Genomic DNA, 26,496 nt, shown 5'->3' with positions numbered 1-26,496 from the left:
GCTAGTGTATATTAGCATGAATTGTGAGGTAAATTTCACACTGCACACATAATGTGTGTCGACGTAGTACAGAGGGTCATGTGTGGAGAAATAATGTCTCCTAAAGTGGCACCGTAAAATTCGGACAAGAAACATGCTCTAAATGAATGCAAATTCAGGTGCAATTTCACTTTCAGTATGCTGAATCCTGGAGCACAAACAGCCACTGTCCAGGGGTAATGCGCTGTGACGCACTACACGACATCACTTCAAACACCAGCTTGGTAGGGCCTGGAATCATACTTCTGGGGTTGTTAAGAGCACAGTCCTGGTTGCCGTCAGCTGCTGTTACCACGTACTGTGTCATCACAAGTGGTCCTCCAACGCTGGCTGTTTATATCCTGTTTATATCCTGTAACTAACCGTTTACACAGAATCCTACAAGAAATGTAATATAGCCGTTGACTGTCAGCATGGTTACCGGAGCACTTTTTCCCCTTTGAACTTCGTCGTCATCGGAACATACCTTCGTCGGTGACATTTTACGAGGTGCTGCGTACCGAACGATCCATAGACGCTATGTGTGTCACATAACCTCTTCCTGCATTGCTGATAATTTGCCTTTCGCCATATTTTAAGTGATTTTGACGGGAGATATACAACGCCGTTGTTGTCCAAACCGAAACCATGCACCCACGTGGTCCGGCGGGGTGTGTCCTCCTCGTCGTTCACAGTTGGCTGAGAGGATTGGATGGCGATGACGTAAGCCCACTTCGAAGGCATATATCCAGCGGTCACGCCCTGTTATTTTTGTCTGACAATTGCGCCCCCGTTGTACTGAATACAGTTAAAAGTCGATGTGTGTACGATAGTGATGGATCATGCGAACGGTTTCCTGCAGAGTACTCGGAATTCTCGAAAATCATTTCATGGTCCCTTTAACTCTGCAACAAGGCGCCGCCTGTGTTTCTTACTGCTTTTTGTCTGAGACACTCAGTAGGTTCATCGAAAGTCAAACTTGAGAGTGCCACAGAATTCCGCACCTCTGCCTCTTTCACAATTAGACGGTCAGTTTTGGAAGGTGCGAAATCTTGCAGTCTTGCACAGGACCGCCCTTTGTTTGTGAGAAACGCAATTTAGCCCCTGTATGCCACGTACTTTTTTGTTCGTGATGCGATCACCTCAGAATATCCAAATCTTGATGTACCCAGGATGTTCTCTTTGGGACGTACAAAGGAGATCCCGAATTGGATATTCCCAACAACTAAAAATATTTTGAGGAGACAGACTGGACGTTCATGTGACATCCATGGAACATAGCTACAGTTGTGACATCTGCGACATAGTTTGGATCACATCACGAACATTCATGGGACGTGCATAGGATATCTCGACGTCTTGGACGTCTGCGACACATTTTGGACGTCGCCAGGGTATTCGTGGTTTACTGAGAAATGTATCATTCCAAATAACTTATTACTCGACTTATGTTTGAAAAAACAGTTCTCCAACATCCTCATTTAGCCAACACACCGCCATTGCTTTTCGCTGCTCATATGTGGCTAGACGAGTAGTTGCGTCTCCGTTGAATAGCGAAAGTGCACGTTCACGTGCACTTCGCTGGACGTGGTGAAAAGAAATAATGAATTTAGTGAAACTGTAGGAGGTAAGCATTATCACAACAATGAGCTGTACAATGTCAGCTTGAATGTATTATTTTATGGCTGGTTTCCAACCGCGTACTCAACTTGTGGTGGCGTTTCTGCAAAAGACACAGACAAGAACAGATTTTGTCACACACACAACAGGGCAGCGTTTCACAACAGGGCAGCGTCGAAGCAGACGAAACATCACAAAACAAAACCGAAACTGCATATCATACCTTGAACGTTGGCACGGAACAGAGCGTAGAACCCCTGCCCAGGCTGTGGTCCCGATGTTACGAGTTTCACCACGATTTTGTTTCCTCGAGATTCGTATGGTGCCGGATGGTCCTGCGAGCGGTGGAGAATATGTCGATGGTACGAGTTTGTCACGCACACACTGCAGAGACGGGCTACAATTTGGCGGCAAATAAAGTCTATGGTTAAATAGTGACTGTAGTCCCTGGGTAAAGCGCGCACACGACCCCGGGCCCGGATTGCCACGGGATATAACCATGAAGTCAGTTAGTACCATACTTTTTATTATTGATGAGCGTGGTTAGTCCTGTAGCGATGTATATGAGCGCCCGACCATTGCTCAGCGAAGCATCGGAGGTCCCATTCTCTGGGATTCCATAATGCCTTAGTGTTCACACTTCTTTCTTCCCCTTCGTTTGTTTTTTTGTGTGTACTTTGTGAATTTGGGTACTAGTTCGATGCTTTGATACTTACTAGCAAGTGTGAGGGCCAGGCGCTAGTATATGTTTAGTAAGGCAAAGAAATATATATTTATATATATATATTTACATTTAAAGAGGGGGAAAGCCATTAAAAAATAGGTAAATGATGCTAGACGTGTTTGAAATTCAAACTTACAGTTAAGATGGCTTCTATGGCTGCACGCAGAGAAACAGATACACATTGAACGATGCGACAGCACCAGAGGACACGTGTTTCGCCGTGTTTGCGGCTCGTCGGCCCTGGGTAGCTGCGCATCGTTCGGGATTGGCAAACCAGGGGTCACTCAGCGAGCGATATACACCTGGGAGGGTGACCGAGCACTCCTCACTCCTCACTTTATAATTCACTGGCTTGCACTGTGGCATTGAGGAGTGCTCGGTCACCCTCCCAGGTGTATATCGCTCGCTGAGTGACCCCTGGTTTGCCAATCCCGAACGATGCGCAGCTACCCAGGGCCGACGAGCCGCAAACACGGCGAAACACGTGTCCTCTGGTGCTGTCGCATCGTTCAATGAGTATCTATATTTACATTTATATATATATAAACGTAAATGTAATGTAATAAATGTAATGTCATGTAATATATATATATATATATATATATATTCATATTATTAATTAGTTTTTGTTAACGCTCCTGTAATCTGTAGTCCAAGTCTTATTATTTCACTTTTATTCAACTTCGTAGTCGTCTGATGTATTAACCTATTTGTCCTATTTATATTATATATATGTCTATATATTTACATACAGGCAAAGAAATCAAGTATGATCAAGTGGCGTCACTTAGATAAAACGAAATTGATTCCCTCTTTCCGTCTTCTTTGGCTGTGCGTGATACCGTCATGTGGAGCACTGAGGTCGTTGTGAAAGTGCAGCTAGAGGTAAGTTATGTAGGTTCCAACACATGACCAGAAATAAAACATTCAGAAATGAATCAATCAAATCGTGCGTCGCCACTCTTGCGTGGGTTGCACATACCTCCTGGTGAAGACAAAGCAGATCTGCCAGTGAGGGGGTACTCACTCAGTTACCCGTACCGCATGAGAACACAAAGCTTAAGCACAGTGATGCAAGAGGGAACCTTCTTTTCACATCGGAAGAAGACACAGAGCTGCCAACATTTTGACAATGTATTCACTACAGAGGTCTGTATTATGCGACATGCCTGTCCAGATACATGTTGCCATATACCCTTGCCTTGTGCATGTTTTCACTTTTACACATACCTGACCACAGTACCGCACGACGAAACCGTCATCTTGATCCGAGGTGCCTTCGTAAATTTCCACATAATTGGTATCGCAGCCGGCGGTGGAGTTGAGTGAGAAGGCCTGGAACCGCAGCGTCATTTGATTTCGGCCCGGGACACCAATGTACCAGCGACAGGTCTTGGCCTCCTGGAGGGCACCGGGGTACCCAGGGCTAGAGAAGGCTCCTTCAGTGTGGGTCACATTTCCTCCGCAGCCTGGACCTGAATACGGAGATAAACACATGAACAACACCGAATTGTCAGTGGCAGTGGATGCCTGGGGTCAGCCTCCTCACAGCATGTCCTGTTCAGGCAATGGCTACGTATACACAGATAGGTGAGCAGGCATAAAAACTGGACAGAAGGACAACCGCACACCCTGCTAGTCACAACTATGACCAGCGACAACATAAGTTCTACACTTGATCCCGCCGCCACAGAACAATCACTCCGCGCGTGCGAAGTGGGGACTGGGGGGAGAGGGAGCCAGCACTACATCGTGAAGCGGAGGGGTCGTGCAAAGGGTGGTAGCCCATCACAGGGGCCTTCCACGGATGAGTGGACGGTCCCAATTGTAGGACCTAAGTTGTCACGGACTATTATGGAATATTCACAGGGCCGCTTAAAAGTACCAGGGGTGAACAGGAAAGGGGATGCAAGAATCCTGGACCCTAGCGTTCTAGGAGCGTTAGCGTTTGTCCTTTCTTTGTGCCTTCTTACCGAAATATGCACAGTATCCAACTACTCCACTTGCATACCAAAAGAGGACTACGTTGTAACTGAACACATGGCGGCCATAAGTTGTCGCAGCAGTTGCTGTTTATTAGCACTGTAAGCCCAAGAGGGTCACTTACAGGAGGTCAGTATCATTCACGCACAAAATGCGTAGTGGAATCACTGTTAATTTTACTAAAAAGGTTACGGAAAGAAGAAAGTACATTATAGCCGATTAAGGAAGGGCAGCTCATGAAAAGGCATCGGCCGTGGGATTTGAACCCAAACCCTCAGATTTCCCATCAGAGATGCTACCAGTTCCACCACTGCAGCTACTCTCTGACCAGAACTCCAAGCCACTTTAAGAAACACGTAGGGACAACAGCCTGTCTTCAACACACTCCATCTTACGTTGCTGCCAGATACATCTACATTCACTGCTGACCTCTGACCGGAAATAAGACGGTAGGGTTGGAATTACATTTCTCATCCAGCGGCGTTCTTTAATCGACATTCAATTCGAAAGCATTCGATTGCGCAGTGACAACAGCGAAACTGTATTTGAAGGCACTGAAGCAGCCAAGGTACAGCCAAGGTCCCAATCAACAACCTTTATTGCAAGTCGCAGAACAAAAAAATGAGTCACTCGAGCGATTACCGTCATTCACAAGCGCAGCCCGGAATGTTCAACCTCAGCACAGCACAGCCAGTGACAGGGTTCGAACCCGTGTCACATCCCAGTCTCGGCGTGGAAAGCGATCATCCTAACCACTATGCACGGGAGCTGGTTTTTGTGCACCCATGTAACTCGCCAAACAAATTCGGTTATTCCGTTACGAGTTCACAGTGACTACGGTGCTCACAACTGACGCTTAGCACAACCCGTGGAAGCGTGTAACGTTGTGCTAGTGTTTATTCTCTTCTTTCTTTTTGTTTCTCTTTTCTTTCTTTCTGTTTCTCTTTTCTTTCTTGTTGTTCCTCTTTTCTTTCTTTGTGTTTCTCCTTTCCTTTCTCTTTGTTTCTTGTTTTCTTTCCCTTTCCTTTCTTTCTGTTTCTCTTTTCTTTTCATTCCCTTTCGTTCTGTTTCTTGTTTTCTTTCCCTTTCCTTTCTTTCTGTTGCTTTTTGTTTTTCTTTCTTTCCTCTGTTTCGATCCCCCTTTTTTCTTTTTCCTTCCTTTTCTTTTTCGTTTGCCCCTTCCCCCTTTTTTTTTCGGAATAGCAAGCCGGCTCTTTGCCTGGCTAACCTTTCCTTTCTTTTTTTCTTAATAAACATATCCCCCCCGTGGAAGCTATGGTGGATCCCTGGGATGGCATCGATAGCAACTATCAATCATTGCTATAGATAGGCCGACACTAGATAAATGTAAAATTTGAGCAGTACAGCACAAGAACCCTCGGCCTATGAGCGCTTCACGAATAAAAGAGAACACTGGCGAAAAAACAAAAACAAAAAAAAAACAAAAAAGAAAAACAAAGCGGAAATGTTGGCAATCAAAGAATCCGAACTCAAGGATTTCAGACTTTCTTGTTCTAATTAAAAATTTAGAGAACAACAACAACTTACCTTGCGTGCTGGTGATGTACATGACGCTAAAGGTCACAAAGTGACTAAAGACGTTATGACGATTCCTGTCGATAACTAGGGTGATCCTGTCGCTGGTTGAAAACAGTGGGTTCGGGTTTACACCGCCGCACAGTGTTGCCAACATCCTAGAGTTCGTTGTTTCACCCTCGCGTACCTGCGATGAAAGAATACAGTCATCTGGCGCTACGTCACACTCGCCCACTTGTGGAAATTGAAACTGCAGATACGATACACAAATTCAAATTGATACAAAACATTTCGGTGCAGAACCTGCTTTCGGGAGTATGAGGGCGAAATATACGTAGTCCCCAAAATTCAACAGGTGTCCGAACGCGAGACAGCTGATTCGAAAGCTATGAATTCTACATATTGGCGGATATTCCACTACCTGACATCTGCATGCCTGATACCTACAGGGTGTCCCAGAAACCGTGTCATTGAATTGTAATAAAAAAAAACTACACCATCGAGAATCATGCGGTAGACGGCATTTATTCTTCCTAAGTTTTTGGCACTTCCTAATGTGAATGTCGTGTAACGTAAGTCTAATTATGTAAATTTTTGCGAACTCAGGTCGGAAATTTGCCAAGTAAAGGTCACTTTTTTTGCCCCACCAATGTGAAGAGCGTGTCTAATTTACTCAAATTAATGATAATTGACAGGGATATTCGCGGGCTATCTCATCGGAAGAAATAGCCAAACATCATGCTCTACGAAGCTAGCGCGCGACAAATTTTTCAGCGCAATCCTTGCCAGTCCGATGAAAGGAGGTTGGAACTCCCAGCCCACACCTATCACGCAGAAAGATATAACACAGCTATGGCTTATCGCGTCCGACTTGCGATGCGATGGCACTTTCCTTCTCCCAATTTCAGGAACTGTCACTTTTTCTACGGTCACTCTGTGGGTTGGGTTTGGCACCTCCTTTCGTCGGACCGAGAGCGATTGCGCTCAAAAAGTCCTCGCGCGTTATGGTTCGGTGCTACGAAAAGCATGATGTACTGCTATTTTTTCCGATGGTTTAGCTCGTGAATATCACTGTCAGTTATCACGAACTCGAGTGAATTCGGCACGCTCTTCATATTGGTGGGGTAAGACAGTGCCCTTTACTTTGCAAATTTCCGAGTTCAGTTCACAAATATTTACATAATTAAACTATAGATGACATTTACATCCGGAGTTGGCAAACACCTAGTAAGAACAAATGCCGTTGACCGCATGATTCTAGGCGGCGTAGTTTTTTTTATTATACTTCAATGACACGTTTTCTGCGACACCTTCTATGTCCTTTAGATTCACATTGCTACGCAACTCTCGTGAAGCCGCAATAAGAACGGGTTAAGAAGTCCATACGTTACAACCAGAAATCACGCAACATTCGAACAACTCAGGGAGCAACTCTGACCGGAAGGTCAGAAGACCCAGGTACGATTCGCTGGCGTCTCTACCCACTGGCCCTATGCTCCTATACTGCCCCACTACCCGCTCTACCCCACTGGTTCTCCTGCTGAACGTTCCGCCAAAGCAAGAAACCCATTCTCTTTCTGCAGAAGCTCAACGACCCATCTAATACTTTGCTCTCCCTGACGTACTCGTAGCACCCTCTGCGTACTGCCGACGTTCAGCACAGCTTAAAGGAGCATGGAAGTGACTCCCCAAATTATTATTTTTTCGCTGCGACGTCTTCTGCAACGAGTGTCCAACTACTTTCAAATGAGCTCTTCCGAAAGAACGATGAGCGCAGGTAACCCACAGAGCACGCGCAAGATTCTGTTCCACACACCTTGTGGGATCCTTGGCCCACAAACCCGGGGAGGTTCCGTATTCGAAGCGCCGTAACCCCGAAGAACACGAGCACAGTAATTAACAAAGAGACATAAGGTCTATTTCCTTACGACGAACGGATCAGCTCGACTGCTCCGCTGCTGCCTCCAGACTAGCCTTTGCCTCCCTCGCTTCCTTCGTCAGCTTCGGGTGAGCTGATAACGTAGGTGCCGGTAGCGCCACGCCCCCATGAATCACGACACTTGCGTGACTTGCGATAAGCGTTCCGACAGGGTGATGGCATCCCAAAACCCTTTAAAATACCCTCTCCACATCCAAAGAGCGCATAGGCGAAGCAGAAGAAGTCGTGACGTATCACGGGCTCCAGCACGTGACCAGTGACGTTCAACGGCATGGCTCAAGCATGTATATAAGCGGCGCGTGAGCAAAAAAAAAAAAAAAAAAAAAGAAGAAGACAGAAAAAATAAGGCAGACAGGCTCTGCACAATAGGAACAAACCGGGGTAGTTCGTATAGATTCATGAAGACGAATAGCAGCAAGAAGACAAGGACAGGGTAGAAGGAGACAGGACGACTGCAGACTCTCATCTGACGTTTAATCAAAGAACGCAGCATCTTAAACGCTAACATCTAGGTCACCGACTAAAAAATGTACAGAGAAGCCCAGGTTTATGCTGCCGGCTGGGACATAGCACTCAACATCTTATCCCCCATACGTAGAAAATCAATTTCCACATCTGCTAACGTGACAGAAGGAGAGCTGACACATCTGTCATTACACGTGGCTATCAGAAATGCCTCCATTATCTCCCGCACCAACTGATCTTTATGAACTGCTAGCACATCGGTCTGATCGAAAAACGGCGTGCACTTACAATCTCGGCAATGGACGCTCAAGTGACCGGATGGGGTTCTTCCAAGTGACAAGGCATGTTCCATAAGCCTAATGTTAAGGCATCTACATGACTTACCCACATAGCATCTGCCACACTGAAGCGGTATGCGGTAGACGATATTAAGCTTGCAATCCACAAATGGCTGTCGATGTTTTACATTACATTCTAAAGGCATTATTGGTACATTTACTCTTGCGCAAAGAGACTGCAATTTCAACGGAGCCGTAAATACAACATTCACTCCACACCTCATAGCCACTTTCTTCAAATTGTGAGATATCCTATGGATACACGGAATGGCTACAGGCCTACCATTAGGCCGGTCTGCTCTAACGGGTGACTGACGATTACCGAACTCCCTCAAGAGGACCTCCGCAGTTGACAGCAACACCTGCTCAGGGTAGCCCGCATTCCTCATTCTGGAAAGTTGCATCTGAGAACTGGAGGGGGCAGTGTGCACACAGGACTTAATGAGAGAAGATCTCAAAGCCGACTTAACTATTGCCCTCTTGACCACCTTTGAATGAGCTGAGACATAAGGAGGCAAGCCCTTTTTTGTTCTAGGGTTATACCTCCAGCATGTATGCTGTGGCGTTTTCTCCAAGTGTAAGTCCAAAAACTGCAAGACATCCTCTCTAGGGAGCTCAGACGACCCCCCCCCCCCCCCCAACCTGAGCCCTTCGGCACAATTCCTGAACACATCCAGCACTACCTCAGCTCCTACCTCAGAGGCCCCATCGTAAAACACTAAGAAATCATCCACGTACCTAAAGACATGGCCCTGACATAAGTTGTTCAATTCTCCCTCAATGCGTTCGTCACATTTGCCAAGAAAGATTTCAGAGAGTATGGGCGAAACACCTGAACCGATTGGAGTTCCGCTTTTTTGGATGTAAAACTTGTCTTCATGTTTGATCACTGTAGCCGCAAGGTACGTAGACAGTAATTCAAGAAATGAACTCGCGGACCGTTGTGATACCGGAGCAGGTTTACGTTCAGAAGACCACGGAGGCCTTGCATGAGAACTTTGTGACCACAAGCCCGCTACAAGAAACAACGGCGTTTCAATCCACTAGTAGGATTTGTCAGACTCAGAATTTAGAACGGCTCTCCAAGGCTATCAAGAGCAAGAAAGATAGGTTCCTCACCGCATTCTTCACGGCCAAGATTCACAAGGAGGGTATACCTTTCCGCACTATAATGTCTGAGAAGAAAACGTGGCAAAGATCAGTGTCGTTCTTCCTACGGAGACAACTTGACAACCTGAAGCTTACAGATCCGTTTGTAGTGAAGAACTCTGACCCTGTTGTGCAGTTTCTTCAGCAGGATGGTGCAACAGGATGGGACTTCTTGTCTATAGATGTCGAGGATTTATTCTATTCAATCCCACAGGCAGCTCTTTTACAAGCGGTGGAAACCCAAATTGAGAGACGGGGGTTGGTGGGTTTTCAGAATGCTGCTGGTATGTCCGCGAGTTCATTTCTTGAATTACTGTCTACGTACCTTGCGGCTACAGTGATCAAACATGAAGACATGTTTTACATCCAAAAAAGCGGAACTCCAATCGGTTCAGGTGTTTCGCAAGAACTCTGTGAAATCTTTCTTGGCAAATTTGTACGAACGCATTGAGGGAGAATTGAACAACTTATGTCAGTGCCATGTCTTTAGGTACGTGGATGATTTCTGAGTGTTTTACGATGAGGCCTCTGAGGTAGGAGCTGAGGCAGTGCTGGATGTGTTCAGGAATTGTGCCGAAGGGCTCAGGTTGGGGGGGGGGGGGACGTCTGAGCTCCCTAGAGAGGATGTCTTGCAGTTTTTGGACTTACACTTGGAGAAAACGCCACAGCATACATGCTGGAGGTATAACCCTAGAACAAAAAAGGGCTTGCTTCCTTAAGGCTCAGCTCATTCTAAGGTGGTCAAGAGGGCAATAGTTGAGTCGGCTTTGAGGTCATCTCTCATTAAGTCCTGTGTGCACACTGCCCCCTCCAGTTTTCAGATGCAACTTTCCAGAATGAGGAATGCGGGCTACCCTGAGCAGGTGTTGCTGTAAACTGCAGAGGTCCTCTTGAGGGAGTTCGGCAATCGTCCGTCACCCGTTAGAGCAGACCGGCCTAATGGTAGGCCTGTAGCAATTCCGTATATCCATAGGGTATCTCACAATTTGAAAGAAGTGGCTATGAGGTGTGGAGTGAATGCTGTATTTACGGCTCCGTTGAAATTGCAGTCTCTTTGCGCAAGAGTAAATGTACCAATAATGCCTTTAGAATGTAATGTAAAACATCGACAGCCATTTGTGGATTGCAAGCTTGATATCGTCTACCGCATACCGCTTCAGTGTGGCAGATGCTATGTGGGTCAGTCATGTAGATGCCTTAACATTAGGCTTATGGAACATGCCTCGTCACTTGGAAGAACTCCATCCGGTCACTTGAGCGTCCATGGCCGAGATTGTAAGTGCACGCCGTTTTTCGATCAGACCGAGGTGCTGGCAGTTCATAAAGATCAGTTGGTGCGGGAGATAATGGAGGCATTTCTGATAGCCACGTGTAATGACATATGCGTCAGCTCCCCTTCTGTCACGTTAGCAGATGTGGAAATTGATTTTCTACGTATGGATAAGATGTTGAGTGCTATCTCCCAGCCGGCAGCATAAACCTTCGCTTCTCTGTACATTTTTTAGTCGGTGACCTAGATGTTAGCGTTCAAGATGCTGTGTTCATTGATTAAACGTCAGTTGAGAGTCTGCAGTCGTCCTGTCTACTTCTACCCTGTCCTTGTCTTCTTGCTGCTATTCGTCATCATGAGCATACAGGCCCTGAGCAGTTTCTGCCTCACGCGGGGCTCGTGTCTCTCATCCGCGACTGCTTTCATTGACTGTCTTTTGTAAATTTTATTGTGCAGTGACGATAAACCTCTACCCGAGAAACGTCATCATGACGTTGGTAGACACACCGAAACCAAACAGATCGGAAGGGGAGAGCTGGGTTCCAGGGATGGGCAATTGTTCGCTGCCTCCCATTGAAAGAAAGGTAGGACCGAAGGTCGCGTCCTTTTCAGAGACCATCGTAATCCCCTCAAGACCGTGGCTCTCGGGCGCGACCTTGTTCGCCACTAGCATTGAACGTAGTTCAACTCCACCAAACTCGTGGCGCTGTCGAACATTATGACGTCATTTGTTTACAAACAGGTACAGGTCTATACGCCGCAGAGCGAAACTATTTTGCATGGTGACTTGTTGTGGACAGCTTCACGGAGGGTTTTGAAGTCATGTTAGATGTCACTAAGTACACATGCCAACAGGCACTAATTCGAGACTTTTTTTTTCAATAAATCTTCATTATTTCCTTGGTATTCAATCCATCCCTCATGTAATGCCCTCGTACCCTTGAGGCACTGGAGATAATAAATAATATGGAACACTGTCTTTATTAAAGTCAATAGTGTCTATATTAACCAGGTACTATTGTAGCAGGAACTATTGTACCAGGTACCACTCTGTACTATCGGCACTGACGCACTGACGCTGAATCAGGAACGAGCGATGGCACTACGATTAAGCGGACCTGGTGAAGTTACTGAACTTGACGAACACTTGACGACGACACCACCCCAGACGAATTCGCCCGGACAATAAGACAGAATCTGAAGCTATCCAGCAAGCATATTAAGGTGCCAATGACCTACACAAAAACAGACGTGAAGTTCGAACACCTCAGGTCAATACGACGACGCGCTGAGCGCCGCTACCGACGGACCGGAAACATAGACGACTGGATTCAAGCGAAAGCCACAAAAGAAAAGATAAAACGACAGCTAAAAAAGTTGGCTGCACATGCATGGGAGGATATATGCAAATCCCTGTCGCCATCAACGAACCCTGCGAAGCTCTGGACCATTGTAAAGAGCCTCAAGACTATCCCATCCCAAGCCACTCCTTTTCGTACCATTGCCCTGCAGACGAACGTCCCTGAAACCGCAGTAGCGGACGCGTTTTTGGCCACTCTTAACAAATATTCAGCAGCATCCACCGGTTTCCTCCACCACCGGTCCCTTCTATCCGCAACAGTGGACAACCAGCTAGCAACTCACTCAGCACCCGTAGAAATGGAACACGATTTTACTATCCAAGAACTTGAACGTGCCATCAAAGCCGCGTCTGGCAAGCGAACGTCTCCAGGACCAGATGGGATAACCTACAAGTGTTTGGCAAATCTTGGACCGAGCGCTAAAGAAATATTACTGAAGATATACAACAAAAGCTGGCAAACAGGAAAGCTCCCCCCGGACTGGAAGACAGCAAGAGTAATACCCATAAGGAAGCCCGGCAAGCCTAAGAACGAAATCGAATCGTACAGACCTATCAGTCTCACAAGCTGTGTAGCGAAAGTAATGGAAAGAATGATCCTTGCGCGCATCCAGTGGTGGTTAGAACACAACGGAAAACTCCCAGAGGAGATAGCGGGCTTCAGAAAAGCGCGATGCACAACAGACTGCATCACTGACCTTACAACTGATGTGCAACACATCAAAGCCATGTCTGCAATAACCATAGCCGTATTCCTTGACATAAAGAGCGCTTTCGACTCTGTCAGCCACGCCCACGTGATCCAGGCAGCTACGAAATCAGGCCTTGAAGGAAGAACAACAGCATGGATCCGAAGCTTCCTAACTGACAGAAAGGTCTATATGGAGACGGCAGATGGCGAAAAACGTGGTCACCCTTCAAAAAGGCGTACCACAAGGCGCAGTACTAAGCCCGACTTTATTTAACCTCGTCATGGCACAGATGGCAGAGATAATCCCCCCACGAGTCAAGTTCACCATATACGCTGACGATGTCTGCATTTGGATGTCCGGGACAAATATCAAGTACATTCAGCAAACACTAGAACTCACTCTCCTAGCGATTGCCATCTTCCTAGAAGAACGTGCCATGGACTTGTCACTAGAAAAAACAGTGTACCTACCCTTCACCCGCAAGCGCCTAAAGAACTTTCACCTTTCAATCAACGGGAATCCGATACAACGTGTTAAGAAACACAAGTTTCTCGGCGTCACAATCAACAGAAACCTAACATGGACAGATCAAGTCAAGGCACTCACGGACGCTACAAAGAAATACATCAACATAATGAAGTTGCTCGGTGGACCCCGCAGGGGCAACGGGAAAGCACTTCACTCCCTCCACACGGGGCTCATCCGACAAACCATAGCTCACAGCATCCCTCATCTTCATCGTCTCTCCCCAACCCAAGAAGGACACCTGCAGCGCATACTTAGTCGAAGCCTCCGAATATGCCTAGGAGTCCCCAGGACCGTAAGGACAGCACTTGTGCTGGCAGAAGCAAGAGAGCCCCCCATCCAAGTGCTAAGGAAACAAGAGACGGAGCGGCACCTGATACGTCTCCTCACCAGGCACACGGCTCACCCGCTGATCCAGAAGATCCATAGAAGACATAAATCTCCAATATATGGAGCACTTGCGTACATCGAAAGATGCTTGCCGAAGCGCATGCTTCACAGTCATCACCAGGTTATTGCCCCTTGGCTGTTGTCACCCCCACCAACCCACACAGAAATCCCTCGTATTTGGAAAAAAGGACAAACGCCATGTCTGGCTCTCAAGACACTTTCTATGGCCCACCTTGAACAACAGTTTCCAGACTCAACACACATCTACACGGACGGCTCCTCCGCTAACGGAAGATCATCAAGTGCTTTCACTGTAAAAGGCTTCACCAAGGGATACCGCCTGTCGCACGCAACAACTTCTACTGCTGCAGAACTACACGCCATACTAAAAGCCCTCCGCCACATCGACGGCTCCCCAGCACAAAAGTGGGTACTCTGCACAGACTCGAAAGCCGCCCTGGCCACTATCATCAAGCAGGATACGGAAGATCAAATGGTGTACCACATCTACAAAGCATACACACCTGCAGTGGAAAGAGGGCACACCATCTCCCTCCAGTGGATACCTTCCCACTGCGGAATACCAGGAAATGAAGTAGCTGACCAAACAGCAAAGGATGCACTGGGTAAAACCAAGTTATCGGCAATACATTTCACAAAATCGGACGCCAAGACATTCCTCCGCAAATCGACAATCAGACGGTCCAAGGAAAGCTGGAAGCAAGCACTCCGGCACACAGATTTCCTGTCTCACATAGACCCCGATCTCACGGCAATCATTCCTCATGACATCGGCCGAAGCCTCCACACGGCTATTCACCGGATTCGACTCGGCGCGCTATATACTGCCACCACCCAATTCCAACTCGGTATTGTGGCCTCAGGACTGTGCGACATCTGCAAAGTGCCCCAGGACACGTTACACGTACTTATACAGTGCCCAGAACAAGCAGACGCAAGGGAAAGACTGTCCCATGCACTTCAAACACTGGACAAAAGACCATTCTCTTACTGCAAAGTAATGGGAAGATGGCCTACAAGGGAACAAGACATGAAGGCACTCAAGGCATTGTGTGTCTACCTAAAAGAAAGCGGTATACACTGCCGCTACTAACAGGAACACATATCATAACCCTCAAAACTACCTAAATGAGATGGAGCTGCAGGCGCCCTTAGGGCAGCCACCCTGCTCCAAGTCTTTCCCCTGATTTTTTTTTCAGTTAATTACTACTACTGGTGAAGTTACTCTGTCCCATTTACGCCTGGATTTTTATTAACACTATGGGGGACCTTGATGTTAGATATCGGTATTCAATTTGTACTGACAAGTTCGAAGAAAGAGACAATTCATTATAAAAGCTATATATTGATCATACAGCTGAAAGAAAGCATAATAATAGAAATGATTAATTATAAAAAAAACTAGTTATGACCATGCATCAGAAATAGACTACCTCCATTGCTTCTGCAGCACAGGTTCCATTGTGAGGACTTCCAAGACTAAAACGGAGGAAGTAGAGACTCAGGCTTCCGCCTCGAGTGACCGGAGATATATTGATGATGAGCGGCAGCCTTTCCAGGTACGAGCCTTCAGGGTACAGGTAGTTCATTACAATGCCACTGTCCGATGTGTATGTACGATTCTCACCTGGCGTGTTTCAAAGAAACAAGAAAAAGGAAACTTAGAATATGCGAAGCCTTCAATGGTGTTGCATATAGTCTTAGGTGTCTGACGTACGCAATTACACAGACGATGCAATCACTCGTTTCACGGATACACTCATCAAAGTAGGATGCGGTTAGGTGAAGAAAGAAAAATATAAAGATGACATTGGAGGCAAAAACGGAAAAGCGGCGCGACATACAGCCTGCTATTGCCAGCTAGTAGGTTAGCATTTTGTTCCGCTCCTCGGTTTCCCTCTAGAGTCACTAAATAGGGGTGCAGAGTATGGCATTCCTTTTTCATGCCCTGAGTCGCCGCTGGGTGTCCGCGATTGGGCCGATTGGGTCACGTGGTTTCTCCTACCAAGAACGCGCCGTCCATGTTGAGTCCCCTCCACCCAAAACCGGATTCCTCGGTGGCGAGCTGGTCCGACTGCGCGCTGTTCTCCATTGGAGAAGGGGGAGATGAGCGTCCCGTTGCTAGGCGACGCAGCCTCGGCGGACCCAAGATGGCGGGTGGGCTCGCTCGCCGGCGTGGCTCAGTGTCGCTACTCTGTTCCCGATTTAGTGGTCATACATTATGGTGTAGCATATGAGGCCATGATAGCAGAGTTGCAATCAACCTCCCTTTTTATTCCACCGCGATGATACAACATTTCGATTTATGCTTTCGTTCCCTTTCCCGCAGATGCATTTAGAAGTTGCATCGATTTCCTGCTAGTAACTCCAGAAATTAGAATGGCGCGGGAGACTATCAAGCATCCCAGCGTTAGTGGGGTCGTCCCTTACTGCATACCGTTTCAGCGTTCCAGGGGGAGAACACTGTCGCGATCTGCGAACAACGTTACATATTTGTACGCGTTGATACGGGCAAATGTCAAGACACTTGCGGGGAACAGGCCAACACACGCTGAAGTGCGTGGTCATGATGTTGTAGTACGCGTTGTGCTTTCGGTAGGGTACCATCGAAGTGCTGCTTTCACGACCATTTATGAGAGATAAGAAATAACTTACTAATGGGGCGTCTGTAGTTGAACTGGAAACGGGATTGGTTGACTGCCGATCCGGCGTTGAAGACAATGGTTCGCTGGCTTCCGGCACCAGGTATCCAAACCGCCTGGTGCAGGTGTGGTATGCTGTCACCGCAAAACTCCTTGGACTTTTCCTGCAACGAAGTCATAGAAAGACAACAGAGGCGTGAACATCTAATGGTCCTTTTCTCATAATATCATTGCGTAAAGATGACCAGGGGCCCAATCTTAAGCTGGTCCTTATCGCATAACGCGCGTTAAATGTATCGCGTGGACCCGCGATTCGCGTCGAACGCTTGCGCGAGCCAACCAAAGCGGTATTTGATTGTTCCGTGTTTTGATTCTTTCAGCCTTTCGAGATTCAGCCTTCTGATAATTCTGCCTTATGAGTTTGGGCCTTATGGTTGCCACCCGATATCGTACACAAGGTTGCCTCGCTGCCATTACACGAGTCCAGTAACAAACCACGCAGGTCACACTTTAGATCGCCTTTAGGGGACACGTGCCCACAACGAAGCCAAATTGGGCGTATAAAACGTTTAATCTTCCATCTTCACATTGCCGTTTGTTGACTACGCGTAGTATGACGATTTAGTTAGGTGTGACCAAGGTGCTGCCTCTCCTTTTGCACTTGAGAAGTAAATAGATAGATCACCTCTTGGTTGATAGAAACGATGGTGAGTGAAGCACCCATTTCGCAGGGGATGTGGAAGCTCGTGAAGTGGATGACGACCTCGTCTGCTAAGTTCCACGCACACTGAGTCCCTGGAACAGCTCCTGATGGGAAACCAGGACTGGATACTACATTCGCCGTTGCCCCTATTGTCAAATCCCCACCGCACAGAGCTGCGAAGAAGAAGAAATATGCCGTCGTCAATTATTATCCGAGGAGGACATTATCTGGACGAGATAAGTCGTCTGTTATGTGCGAACTACGGCGCTCTCGATATTGCGGCGCCGTGTGAACGCTCAACATAGTACGGGACGGAACTTATGGACGGTCTCTATGAGCAGTGTTTGCGCTTTTTCTTAGTCTATGATCTTCAGAAATTACAAAGGATGAAGCATTATGAAGCAAAGGGTTATGCTCCTTCCTTTGTAATTTCTGTCATCCCCAACCGTCTCCGGTTGGACTGTTTTTTTAAATATTTTTCTTTTTTTGTTGTGTGCCGCTCTACGATCTTCCGTAAGGACCTTGCTGTGTGTGAATGCACCGGAAAAACCACATCCACAGGATCACCATTTCCAGATGGCTCGAGTGGAAGAAAAGTGTCATCAGGGTGCATGAATACATAGCTCCGTCTGTGCACATGGAGCAAGTATTGATACACTCTCAGTGATACGTATTAAAAGGAAGTCAGGCCATTAGTGGGAGCTGCATGAGGCTCCACCCATTTGTTGAGGTATCTAGCCAATCACAGGGGGGGGGGGGAGTAATGTAGGCGGAACGTGCGGTCAGCCTCCTCTGAAGTGGCGTCTCGGTACACCGACGGGAAGGGAGAAGAGGGAAGGGTGAAAGAGGGATGGGAGACATGATGGTGGCACAGGAGGGGGAAGGGCGTGCTAACCTTCTTGCTCTGGGATTTGAGTAGTCCAAGAGAGGGCTACCAACCACAAGAAACACGTGAGCATCCCACAGTAGTCTTCATTGGAATGCTCCCTGTACCACGGTAACCGCCAGGACTATTGGCGAAGTTACCCCATCCCAATCACAGGTCGAAATACAGTTTCGTACTATTACAGGCCATCCAGTACTTATACCTAGTGACTCTACTTATACCTCACGACACTGCCTCCTTTATACTTCTTTACACCAGACGCCTGACAAGAGAGCGCGGAGAGTACATTCCTACCCAACCCCTTTTATGCGCGGCGCTTCCGCTGCACGGCGCTGCTTTATGACACTATCGCTAGCAGATGACATGTTCATTCAAAGCAACGGCTGCCAGAATTTGCGGCACGTAACCAGCTTTTTTGGGAAAGTCAGCGCGGTATGGCTCCAACTGAACGCGGCTCAAATTCATACGGTATAGCCAAAGAGAATTTAGCTGAAGACGTCTACAAACATGGACGCATGTGCGTTGTCTTGTTTTTGTGTCGAATATTCAGTTCATACGCCGTATAAGTAACCAAGCACAATAACATGCGGTACTGGGCACGTTGTTCATGCCAGCGAAAAAAAGCGTCGGGTGTGTTGTTTCATGAACTCCCAGTGGACTTGGCTCTGAGAGAACAATTGCTGAAAGCAATATCTGGAAGAACTGGCAGCTGAACGCCACTTCCAAATTAAGACTCAGCCGTCTGCATGCAGTCTTCAGACTGGACTTTCGAACCGACAGTAGAGGCTCATGTTGAGGTCCGGTGCAGCACCCAGAATGTTTCGTCAATACCCTTCGCACATAAGAACCGCGGAGCAAAAAAATAACAACGCTATAACAGTAGCAGTAGGTAAAAGGAAAAAAAAACATTTTGAGCTTTTTTTGCTTCGCCCATACTGTCGTCCGATCCTGCGACATTCCCTACTGTACAGGACGCAAGGCCAAGCGAAGCGGTTGTTGGTTATAGTGAATGTGATAGTGCAGATAGTGATAGGGTACACCATGAGGTCCATTCGCGTGCAAAGTGGAGAGCGAATCTCATTTGGTATGGATGGCGTCGCTGCTGGCGTGGATGCCGAGCAGATGATCACGCAGCTTGTGGCTTCACTGCATTCGCGGCAAAGGCGCAACGTTGGGGAAATGTGATACGTCACTTTGCCGGCTTGCGCTGGGGATGTACTGAGCGGGACCTTCTTGGGCACTCCATAAAAGCGCTTGTTCGAGGCTCAGTAGTCTACAGCCTTCCTGTGTTGCACGGACTATCACGGACGTCCGAACACAAGCTCCGTTGCGTCTTGGCGCGCAGCTTGCGGACCTGTCTTGGCGTTCCGCGTTGTGCTGAGACGAGGATGGTGGTTGCCGAAGCCAGAGAACTCTCAATTGGCGTCCACCGCAAGAGAGAAACTTTCCGCCACTATTTGCGATTGCGTGCTCACCATCGCCGCCACCCGCTGGTACAGAAGCTTCGTAAGCGGAACCCCAGCAAAATCGCGCAGTGTAGCACCATGAACACTGCCGAAACCATCCATCTCGTCTCACATCCCGGGGATCAAGGGGCCGAAGAGCCAAACCCCTGCTCCAGTCCTCAAGCAGGCTACTCTGGAGTGGATGAACGCTGCATACGGAAACCTCACCGCCGTATATACGGACGGTTCCTCCACTACTGGCGGCTCATCTGCGGCATCTGCAATCACAGAGGAGTCAATTTCACGTGGGTTCCGCCCATCGCACCGCACCTCGGCCACTTCTGCGGAGTTGTATGCCATCCTGCTATTCCGAAAATCTATTTTGGATCACCACCCCCGCCTCTGGGTGGTTTACACGGATTCGCGGGCAGCGCTGCAGTGCACAGACAACATGGGCATCCGTGGCTCCGGTGGTAGTGAACATCCTGACGACGCTCAAGGTTTTAGAAGACAGGGGCCACCGGCTCACCCTCCAATGGGTCCCTAGCCACATTGGCATAAGAGGCAATGAAGTAGCGGATCGGGCAGCTGCTGCGGCTCACCATCGCCGCTCAGCAGTCCCCATCATACTTTCGAATGGGGCTAGGCGCTCCCTCTTGTCCGCGTTGACGTCACCTTGGGCCCATGAGGAATGGTGTCATGACCCGGTGGTCGCTTCTGTATGCAGTTGACCCAACGCTTTTATTTGAAATGCCAGGCGGTTTCCCTCGCCTCTTTACGTCTCTCGTGCGTCGTTTACGACTTAGCGTCGCATTCACCCCTGCACTCCGGCATAGGCTGGGCCACAGCAACACGGCGCTGTGTACAACTTGTGGTTTCCCGGCAACAATCCGACACGTTCTCGAAGACTGCAGCCAGTACGTACGCGAGCGACGGCGCCTTTAAATGCCAACTTGAAATGCTGGATCAGAGGCCATTCAACATCTTCAAAGTTCTCGGCCCATGGAGTAACCCTGGACATCAGTGTCGTGCACTTGGCGCTTTTCTTTCCTTTCTGAGGGCCACCGGCCTCCTTCACGAACTGTAGGGATTTCCTTCCCTCGTCATCCTTTCATGCGGACCATTTTGGAATGGGGTAGGGTCCTGCACTCAACGCAGGGAAACATCCCACATCATCATCATCATCCATTCATCTATGTTGTTGTTGTTGCATTCGCGGTTCATTTTCTTTCAATTCTCATGTATCATATGCTTCTATAGTTTTTCCCCCGCCCTGCACAGCTCCTGGAAGCATAGAGAAACTGCACTTCTACTAGGCCACACTTTCGAATGTGCATCAACTTGCAAATGGGTGATGAGCGTGCTGCGTGCCTCCCCAAGAACATGTACGGCTCTACATTGGCTTGCCTCATTGATGCATTATGCCCAAGCTGCTTGAAAACAGCTGGCGTGGCGGAACTCCCTTACATTAGGTTCACAATAAACATCCACTGAGTGGAATAAGTATCTAATGCGCTGAAACATCCCCCATCCTGCTAACGTTTACAAGGAGAGTACAGCGGGCGAGCGGGCGGTTGTGTCAGAATCTGGCGCCATCCCGCGTTCATATCGGAAAAAACACGCGGCAACGCAGAAGTATGGGAGCGAGCTCGACGTGACAGGCATCTAGTATACAGGGTGTCCCAGAAAACGTGTCATTGAATTATAATAAAAAAACTACACCACATAGAGTCATGCGGTCAACGGTATTTGTTCTTACTGGGTTTTTGCCACCTCCTCATGTGAATGTCGTGTGACCTAAGTTTAATTATGTAAATTTTTGCGAGCTTAAGTCGGAAATTTGCCTAGTAAAGGTCACTTTTTTACCCCACCAATGTGAAGAGCGTGTCTAATTTACTCAAATTAATGATAATTGACAGGGATATTCAGGAGCTATCCCATCGGAAAAAATAGCCGAACATCATGCACTACGGAGGTCGCACAGAATAGCGCACGATGAATTTTTTAGCGCAATCTGTGTCAGTCCGACGAAAGGAGGTTAGAAACCCAGCCCACCCCGGCATCGCAGAAAGAGATAACGCAGGCATGGCTTATCACGTCCCACTTTGGCTGGGATAATGCTTTCCCTCTCCCAATTTTAGGAACTGTTACTTTTTCTACTATCACTCTGTGGGCTGGCTTCGGAACCTCCTTTCGTCGGACTGCGAGCGATTGCGCTCAGAAAGACGTCGCGCGTTATGGTCCGGTGCTCCGAAAAGCATGATATTCGGCTATTTTTTCCGATGGGATAGCTCGTGAATATCACTGCCAATTATCATGAATTTGAGTGAATTCGGCACGCTCTTCATATTGGTGGGGTAAAAAAGTGACCTTCCCTTGGCAAATTTCTGAGTTCAGTTCGCAAATATTTGCATAATTAAACTTGGGGTACATGACATTAACTTTACAAGGTGGCAAAAACCTAATAAGAACAAATGCCGTTGACCGCATGATTCTAGGTGGCGTAGTTTTTTTATTATAATTCAATGACACGTTTTCTGGGACACCCTGTAGAGGAGGCATTGTTTTACCCTACGCTGGGCTTAGTTACTGGGTGCCATTTACCAAGAACGAAGCTTTCACTCTCGGCGCATTAGTTGGCCGAACCGTCGCCGCTTTGATACGAAAAATTGCACAGTTCTTGTGTGCTACGATGAGAACACATGCTAGACCTGATGAAAGCAAACGCTCTGCGGGCCTATCATGCCCTCGTGGAGGGAGAAATGAAACTGGAGACAGCACCGTCAAAAGGGCTAGAAGCGACCATATACAGATACAGGACATTATTAACGAGGGATAAATGCAGAATACATCTCAAACACAGGTGTTCCTCAGCGAGTTCAACATAAAGTTGCAGGACGTATTCTCCCAGGATTTTAATAAGCTTACGGAGTCGGAGAGCAAAGGCAGGAAGCCGCACTTACGCGCTTCTTGAGTGACGACAGCTTTGAAACCGGTGCCGGACACGGCGTGGTCGCTGCTGAATCTTAAGGATGCGATATTTCCTGCCATGAGAATGCTAGAAGGCGCGGTGGAGCCGCAGAAACGTTGCCTGGAGAAGTCGCGGCTGAGCAGAGTGTCCCACACCTGGAACGAGATGTCAGAGGTACGCCAACGCCACATAGAACAACAAAGCGTGATCGCTTAAACGATATGACACAGAGTCACTAAGAGTCCGAGAATCACGATCGTGCTTTTCGCGGCCATACTTACACTCTAAGAAGAAAAAAAAAGGAGTACTTTTACTCCTTTTGGGGAGTAATTGCATTGCCACAAAAAATAGTCCCTTTCGGGAGTAAATGCACGGGAGTAAATGAATGTCACAGAGTGAAGACCACATTTCACGCGCTGTTGTAAGAGTCCCAGGTACATAATTGGTGCGCATGCATGAAAATACTTTGAAGCAAACCGTCAACCGTAATACATCGAGTGATATAAAATCTTGCGCCATACTAGGGCGCAATTTGCGAAGAAAGATGCGCTAACTGTTACTTACTCTGTGTGGCTGGAAAATTGCTACGTTGTCGGAGTTATACAGCCTTATGTCCTTCAAATTGACCAAGGGCACATATTTACGTAGACTGTCGCATTCAGGAGACCATTCGCGAAGTTTAGTGACAATTTGCAGTCCTGGGGAGTAAATGTCGGGACTAAATGTTGGGTTAGGGGACTAAAATGGGAAGTAATTGCAGACTAGGGGTGTAGAAGCTGCAATTACTCGCCGATTTTACTCCTTTTTTTCTTAGAGTGTACGTAGACGAGATCACATCAGCCGCACGGAGAACGCAGAGTGATCCTGTATTTGAAATCGTCTGCGGCGATAGGCTGGAGCAGATGACATGCGGACTTTTTGTGTTCACGTGATGAAGGAGTGAGAAGAGGCATTAGCTCGCTTTCTGCAGCAAAACGGAGATCGGGATGAGCAAGTGTATTCAATAGGACTACGCTCAGATCCCTACTGAGGGCTAATACATGTATGCAACACAATGAACTCGACCAAGTGGTTCCGGTTCGATTACGTCCGATTATGTGTATATCATATTCTATGGAGAGGAGTCCATTCCACTAAAACACTTCGAACGGTGCTCCATATCCCATGGCAAGTCGCACGGAGAGCCCAAGTCGGGACGGGCTTAGGATTTCCTAAGCCTCTCAAATCACGGACATGAAACATTACTTGGCTCCGCGAATGGTGCATAACCGGGCGACAATGGGGCCTATGAAGAAAACAAGAGCAAGTTCTGCAGTAACTGCAGCTTGTAGTCCCCAGGGTTGCCATTGCTTCCCATTCCGTCTTTCATAATTTAACCTACATACTTGTAGTCTCAAACGGTCGTGACAATTCATCAACTAACTGACATAAAGGACTAATGGAGTAACTAATGGACTAAAGTTACTCCATTCTTGACAGAATGGACGTGCCTATCCTGTTTCGTACCTCGACGACGTCATTAGTACAGGTTGAATCGTTGCTTTGTTGAAGCTGGAATTCCGTGAAGTTCACCCGCAGAATCTTTCCTGGACTTCCAAGGACGCGCCAGACACAGTTCACGTCGGGCGGGTACTGGCTTCCATCCGTTTGTGGCCATCGGACGTTGACGCGACCTGTGTCACCCATGCGAACGGTTCCACCGCAGCCCTGAAGAGGGCCTGAAATAAAAACGCAGCGGATTTGTCATCTTGATTGTTTTGACACATTTTAAAGCAAATGAGGACTAAATCCTGTGCCTGCAGAGTCTTATTCGGTTTAGGCTGCTCGAGTCTATACATGTCTCCCTGTTTCTCTATGTGACACCGATGTCTCATAAGTTTCCTTTATAGTCTTTGGGAAATATCGGGGCTCGGGTTGGTCCAATCTATTCACGCATCTGGCAACGTTGCTGCTTGAAGGTCGATATTCGTCTCCTCACCGCAGCTGCTGGCAGTCTTCCAATATCAGGTGGAGAGTGGAGACGCGCACTGTTTCTGGGAGACATATCCATGAACTACATGTGACGTCACCTATTGTTGGAGAAACTGAAACTACGGTGCCGATGTTGGTGAAAAGAATAATAGGGAGACGAAACTCCGGAGTTTCGGTTTCGCGGGTTCTGCACACAGCACTTTATGAATTGAGTGTTTGAGCGAGGTTGATTTATAATACGAAAAAAAAAAACTTTTTCCGTAGTTGCAGTTTTGGAAACATTATTACAGTCACTTTCTTCGGGGACATCTTTGGGCTTCACACAAATCCGATGTCAGAAGTTCCACAGAACCGCACAAAACACAGGATGCAACGAAACCAGCGTAGTGCACGCTTTCCTTTTGTTTGCTTTGCGTGTTAAGCATGGAAGAACAAACGAGAGGAGGCGCCTTACTTTCGTCGAGAAATGAAGCTAGAATTGGCGGCCAGTTGCGCAACGTCACCGCTGCACCGGTCTTCGTGTTTCATTTTTTGCGTTGTCAGTGGTCGCCTGTTTAGCATAGTTGTGAATTGATGTGATTGCGTCTCCAGGTGGCGCCCAAGATGCCGTGCGCAGATCCGTGTCATTGACTTTCTCAGGCAACGTGACCCTTAAACGGCTTCAAGAGAGGTAAAACTAAACCCCTGTCGCTTTTCCCTCCTCTCGAATACACTTAAGTCGACGCCCACATGGGGTGGGCTAGTCATGTCCTAGTTATAGTTTAGTTCATGGTCATGTCCATAGTCTAGTTCAACGTCTTTGACGTACGCACAGAGTTCCGATCGGGCTGTTCAGCCACAATTCGCATGAACATTTAACACGTCATACCTAACCCTTTAAATGCCATGGTAATGATGAGCACGGTGCCCAGAAGAAGAGGAGTCTCTGTTCGAAATATCGGCTCACTCATCATATTTCCAAACCGGTTCGCTGGATTTTCTACCCTTCTACACATACTTCTTACGTCGTAGCGTTCCTGGAGTTCACAAAACACCCCCGTGCGTCTACAATTTCTATCATGACATCTAAGACTTGAGTTCTCTAACATCCCTCATTCCAGTGGCTAAGTACCACTACTTCCATGACATGAAGAAAACATGAAGACGGTAAAAAAAATCAAGAGGCCTCACCGAGCGTGGCTCTGTAAAGAGCCCTGAATCCTACGGTGTTGCCTGCGCCGTCCCTATTTTCGACTGCAACGACGGCGCTGTTGCTCGTGCTGATGGCGATGGATGATTGCTCTGCCCTCCCGCAGTAGGCGTACAAGAGTTGGCTCGCGGTCCGGTTTCCGTCATATACGAGCACGCCGTGTTCAAGGTGGTACCAGGTAGGGCACTGGACGTATGAGGTGCCCCAACCTCCACGCAAATAGAGGAAACTGCATTGAAGTAAAGGGTTTAACATGCACACTAATTCACATCAAAAGCGCCATTCCAAATTAGATCTCGTTTTTCCCACGATCATATCCAAGCACGCTATTGACATTTACATATCCCACATTTTCACGAAACACAGTTTCGCACTGTTGTTTCTCTGCGCTCCATATGTTGGTCAAGTTAATTAGAAATAATCTCGAAAAAAAGAGCATTTATAGTTATGAAATCATCTGCCGCGTCCGAGCGTCAATGTGTGGCTATCATGCTAGATGCAGCGCGCGCGGAAGGGAGGGGAAGGAGCACGCGTGCCCTTTCCCTCGTCCCACTCACGATCCTGCGGTCGCATTTTCTGACTCAACTCTGGCAACTCCGAATAGTCCGCGAGTTAGGTGTGTCTATTTACACTGTCTAAGCTCGAATAAGAATTAACCA

General features: G+C 47.6%; 1 protein-coding gene across 1 annotated transcript in view; it reads right to left on the bottom strand.

Moving 5' to 3' along the window:
• Positions 1 to 1,671: 1,671 nt before the first annotated feature.
• LOC135386241 (cubilin-like) overlaps positions 1,672 to 26,496 on the bottom strand; it is a 142,043-nt gene continuing 117,218 nt past the window's right edge. The window contains exons 58-67 of the mRNA XM_064616050.1: positions 25,819 to 26,066; positions 24,184 to 24,395; positions 22,670 to 22,832; positions 17,358 to 17,548; positions 16,686 to 16,836; positions 15,464 to 15,657; positions 5,894 to 6,068; positions 3,593 to 3,837; positions 1,862 to 1,973; positions 1,672 to 1,741 (exon numbers count right to left, since the gene is read on the bottom strand). Coding sequence (XP_064472120.1) covers positions 1,698 to 1,741; positions 1,862 to 1,973; positions 3,593 to 3,837; positions 5,894 to 6,068; positions 15,464 to 15,657; positions 16,686 to 16,836; positions 17,358 to 17,548; positions 22,670 to 22,832; positions 24,184 to 24,395; positions 25,819 to 26,066 — 1,735 coding nt within the window. The 3' untranslated portion in view covers positions 1,672 to 1,697. The remainder of the gene's footprint in view (positions 1,742 to 1,861; positions 1,974 to 3,592; positions 3,838 to 5,893; positions 6,069 to 15,463; positions 15,658 to 16,685; positions 16,837 to 17,357; positions 17,549 to 22,669; positions 22,833 to 24,183; positions 24,396 to 25,818; positions 26,067 to 26,496) is intronic.

This window comes from Ornithodoros turicata, chromosome 2, assembly GCF_037126465.1.
Source record: "Ornithodoros turicata isolate Travis chromosome 2, ASM3712646v1, whole genome shotgun sequence".
NCBI classification, from domain to species: Eukaryota; Metazoa; Arthropoda; class Arachnida; order Ixodida; family Argasidae; genus Ornithodoros; species Ornithodoros turicata.
Note: the sequence above shows the minus strand (reverse complement) of the source record. Positions and strands in the feature narration are given on the sequence as shown.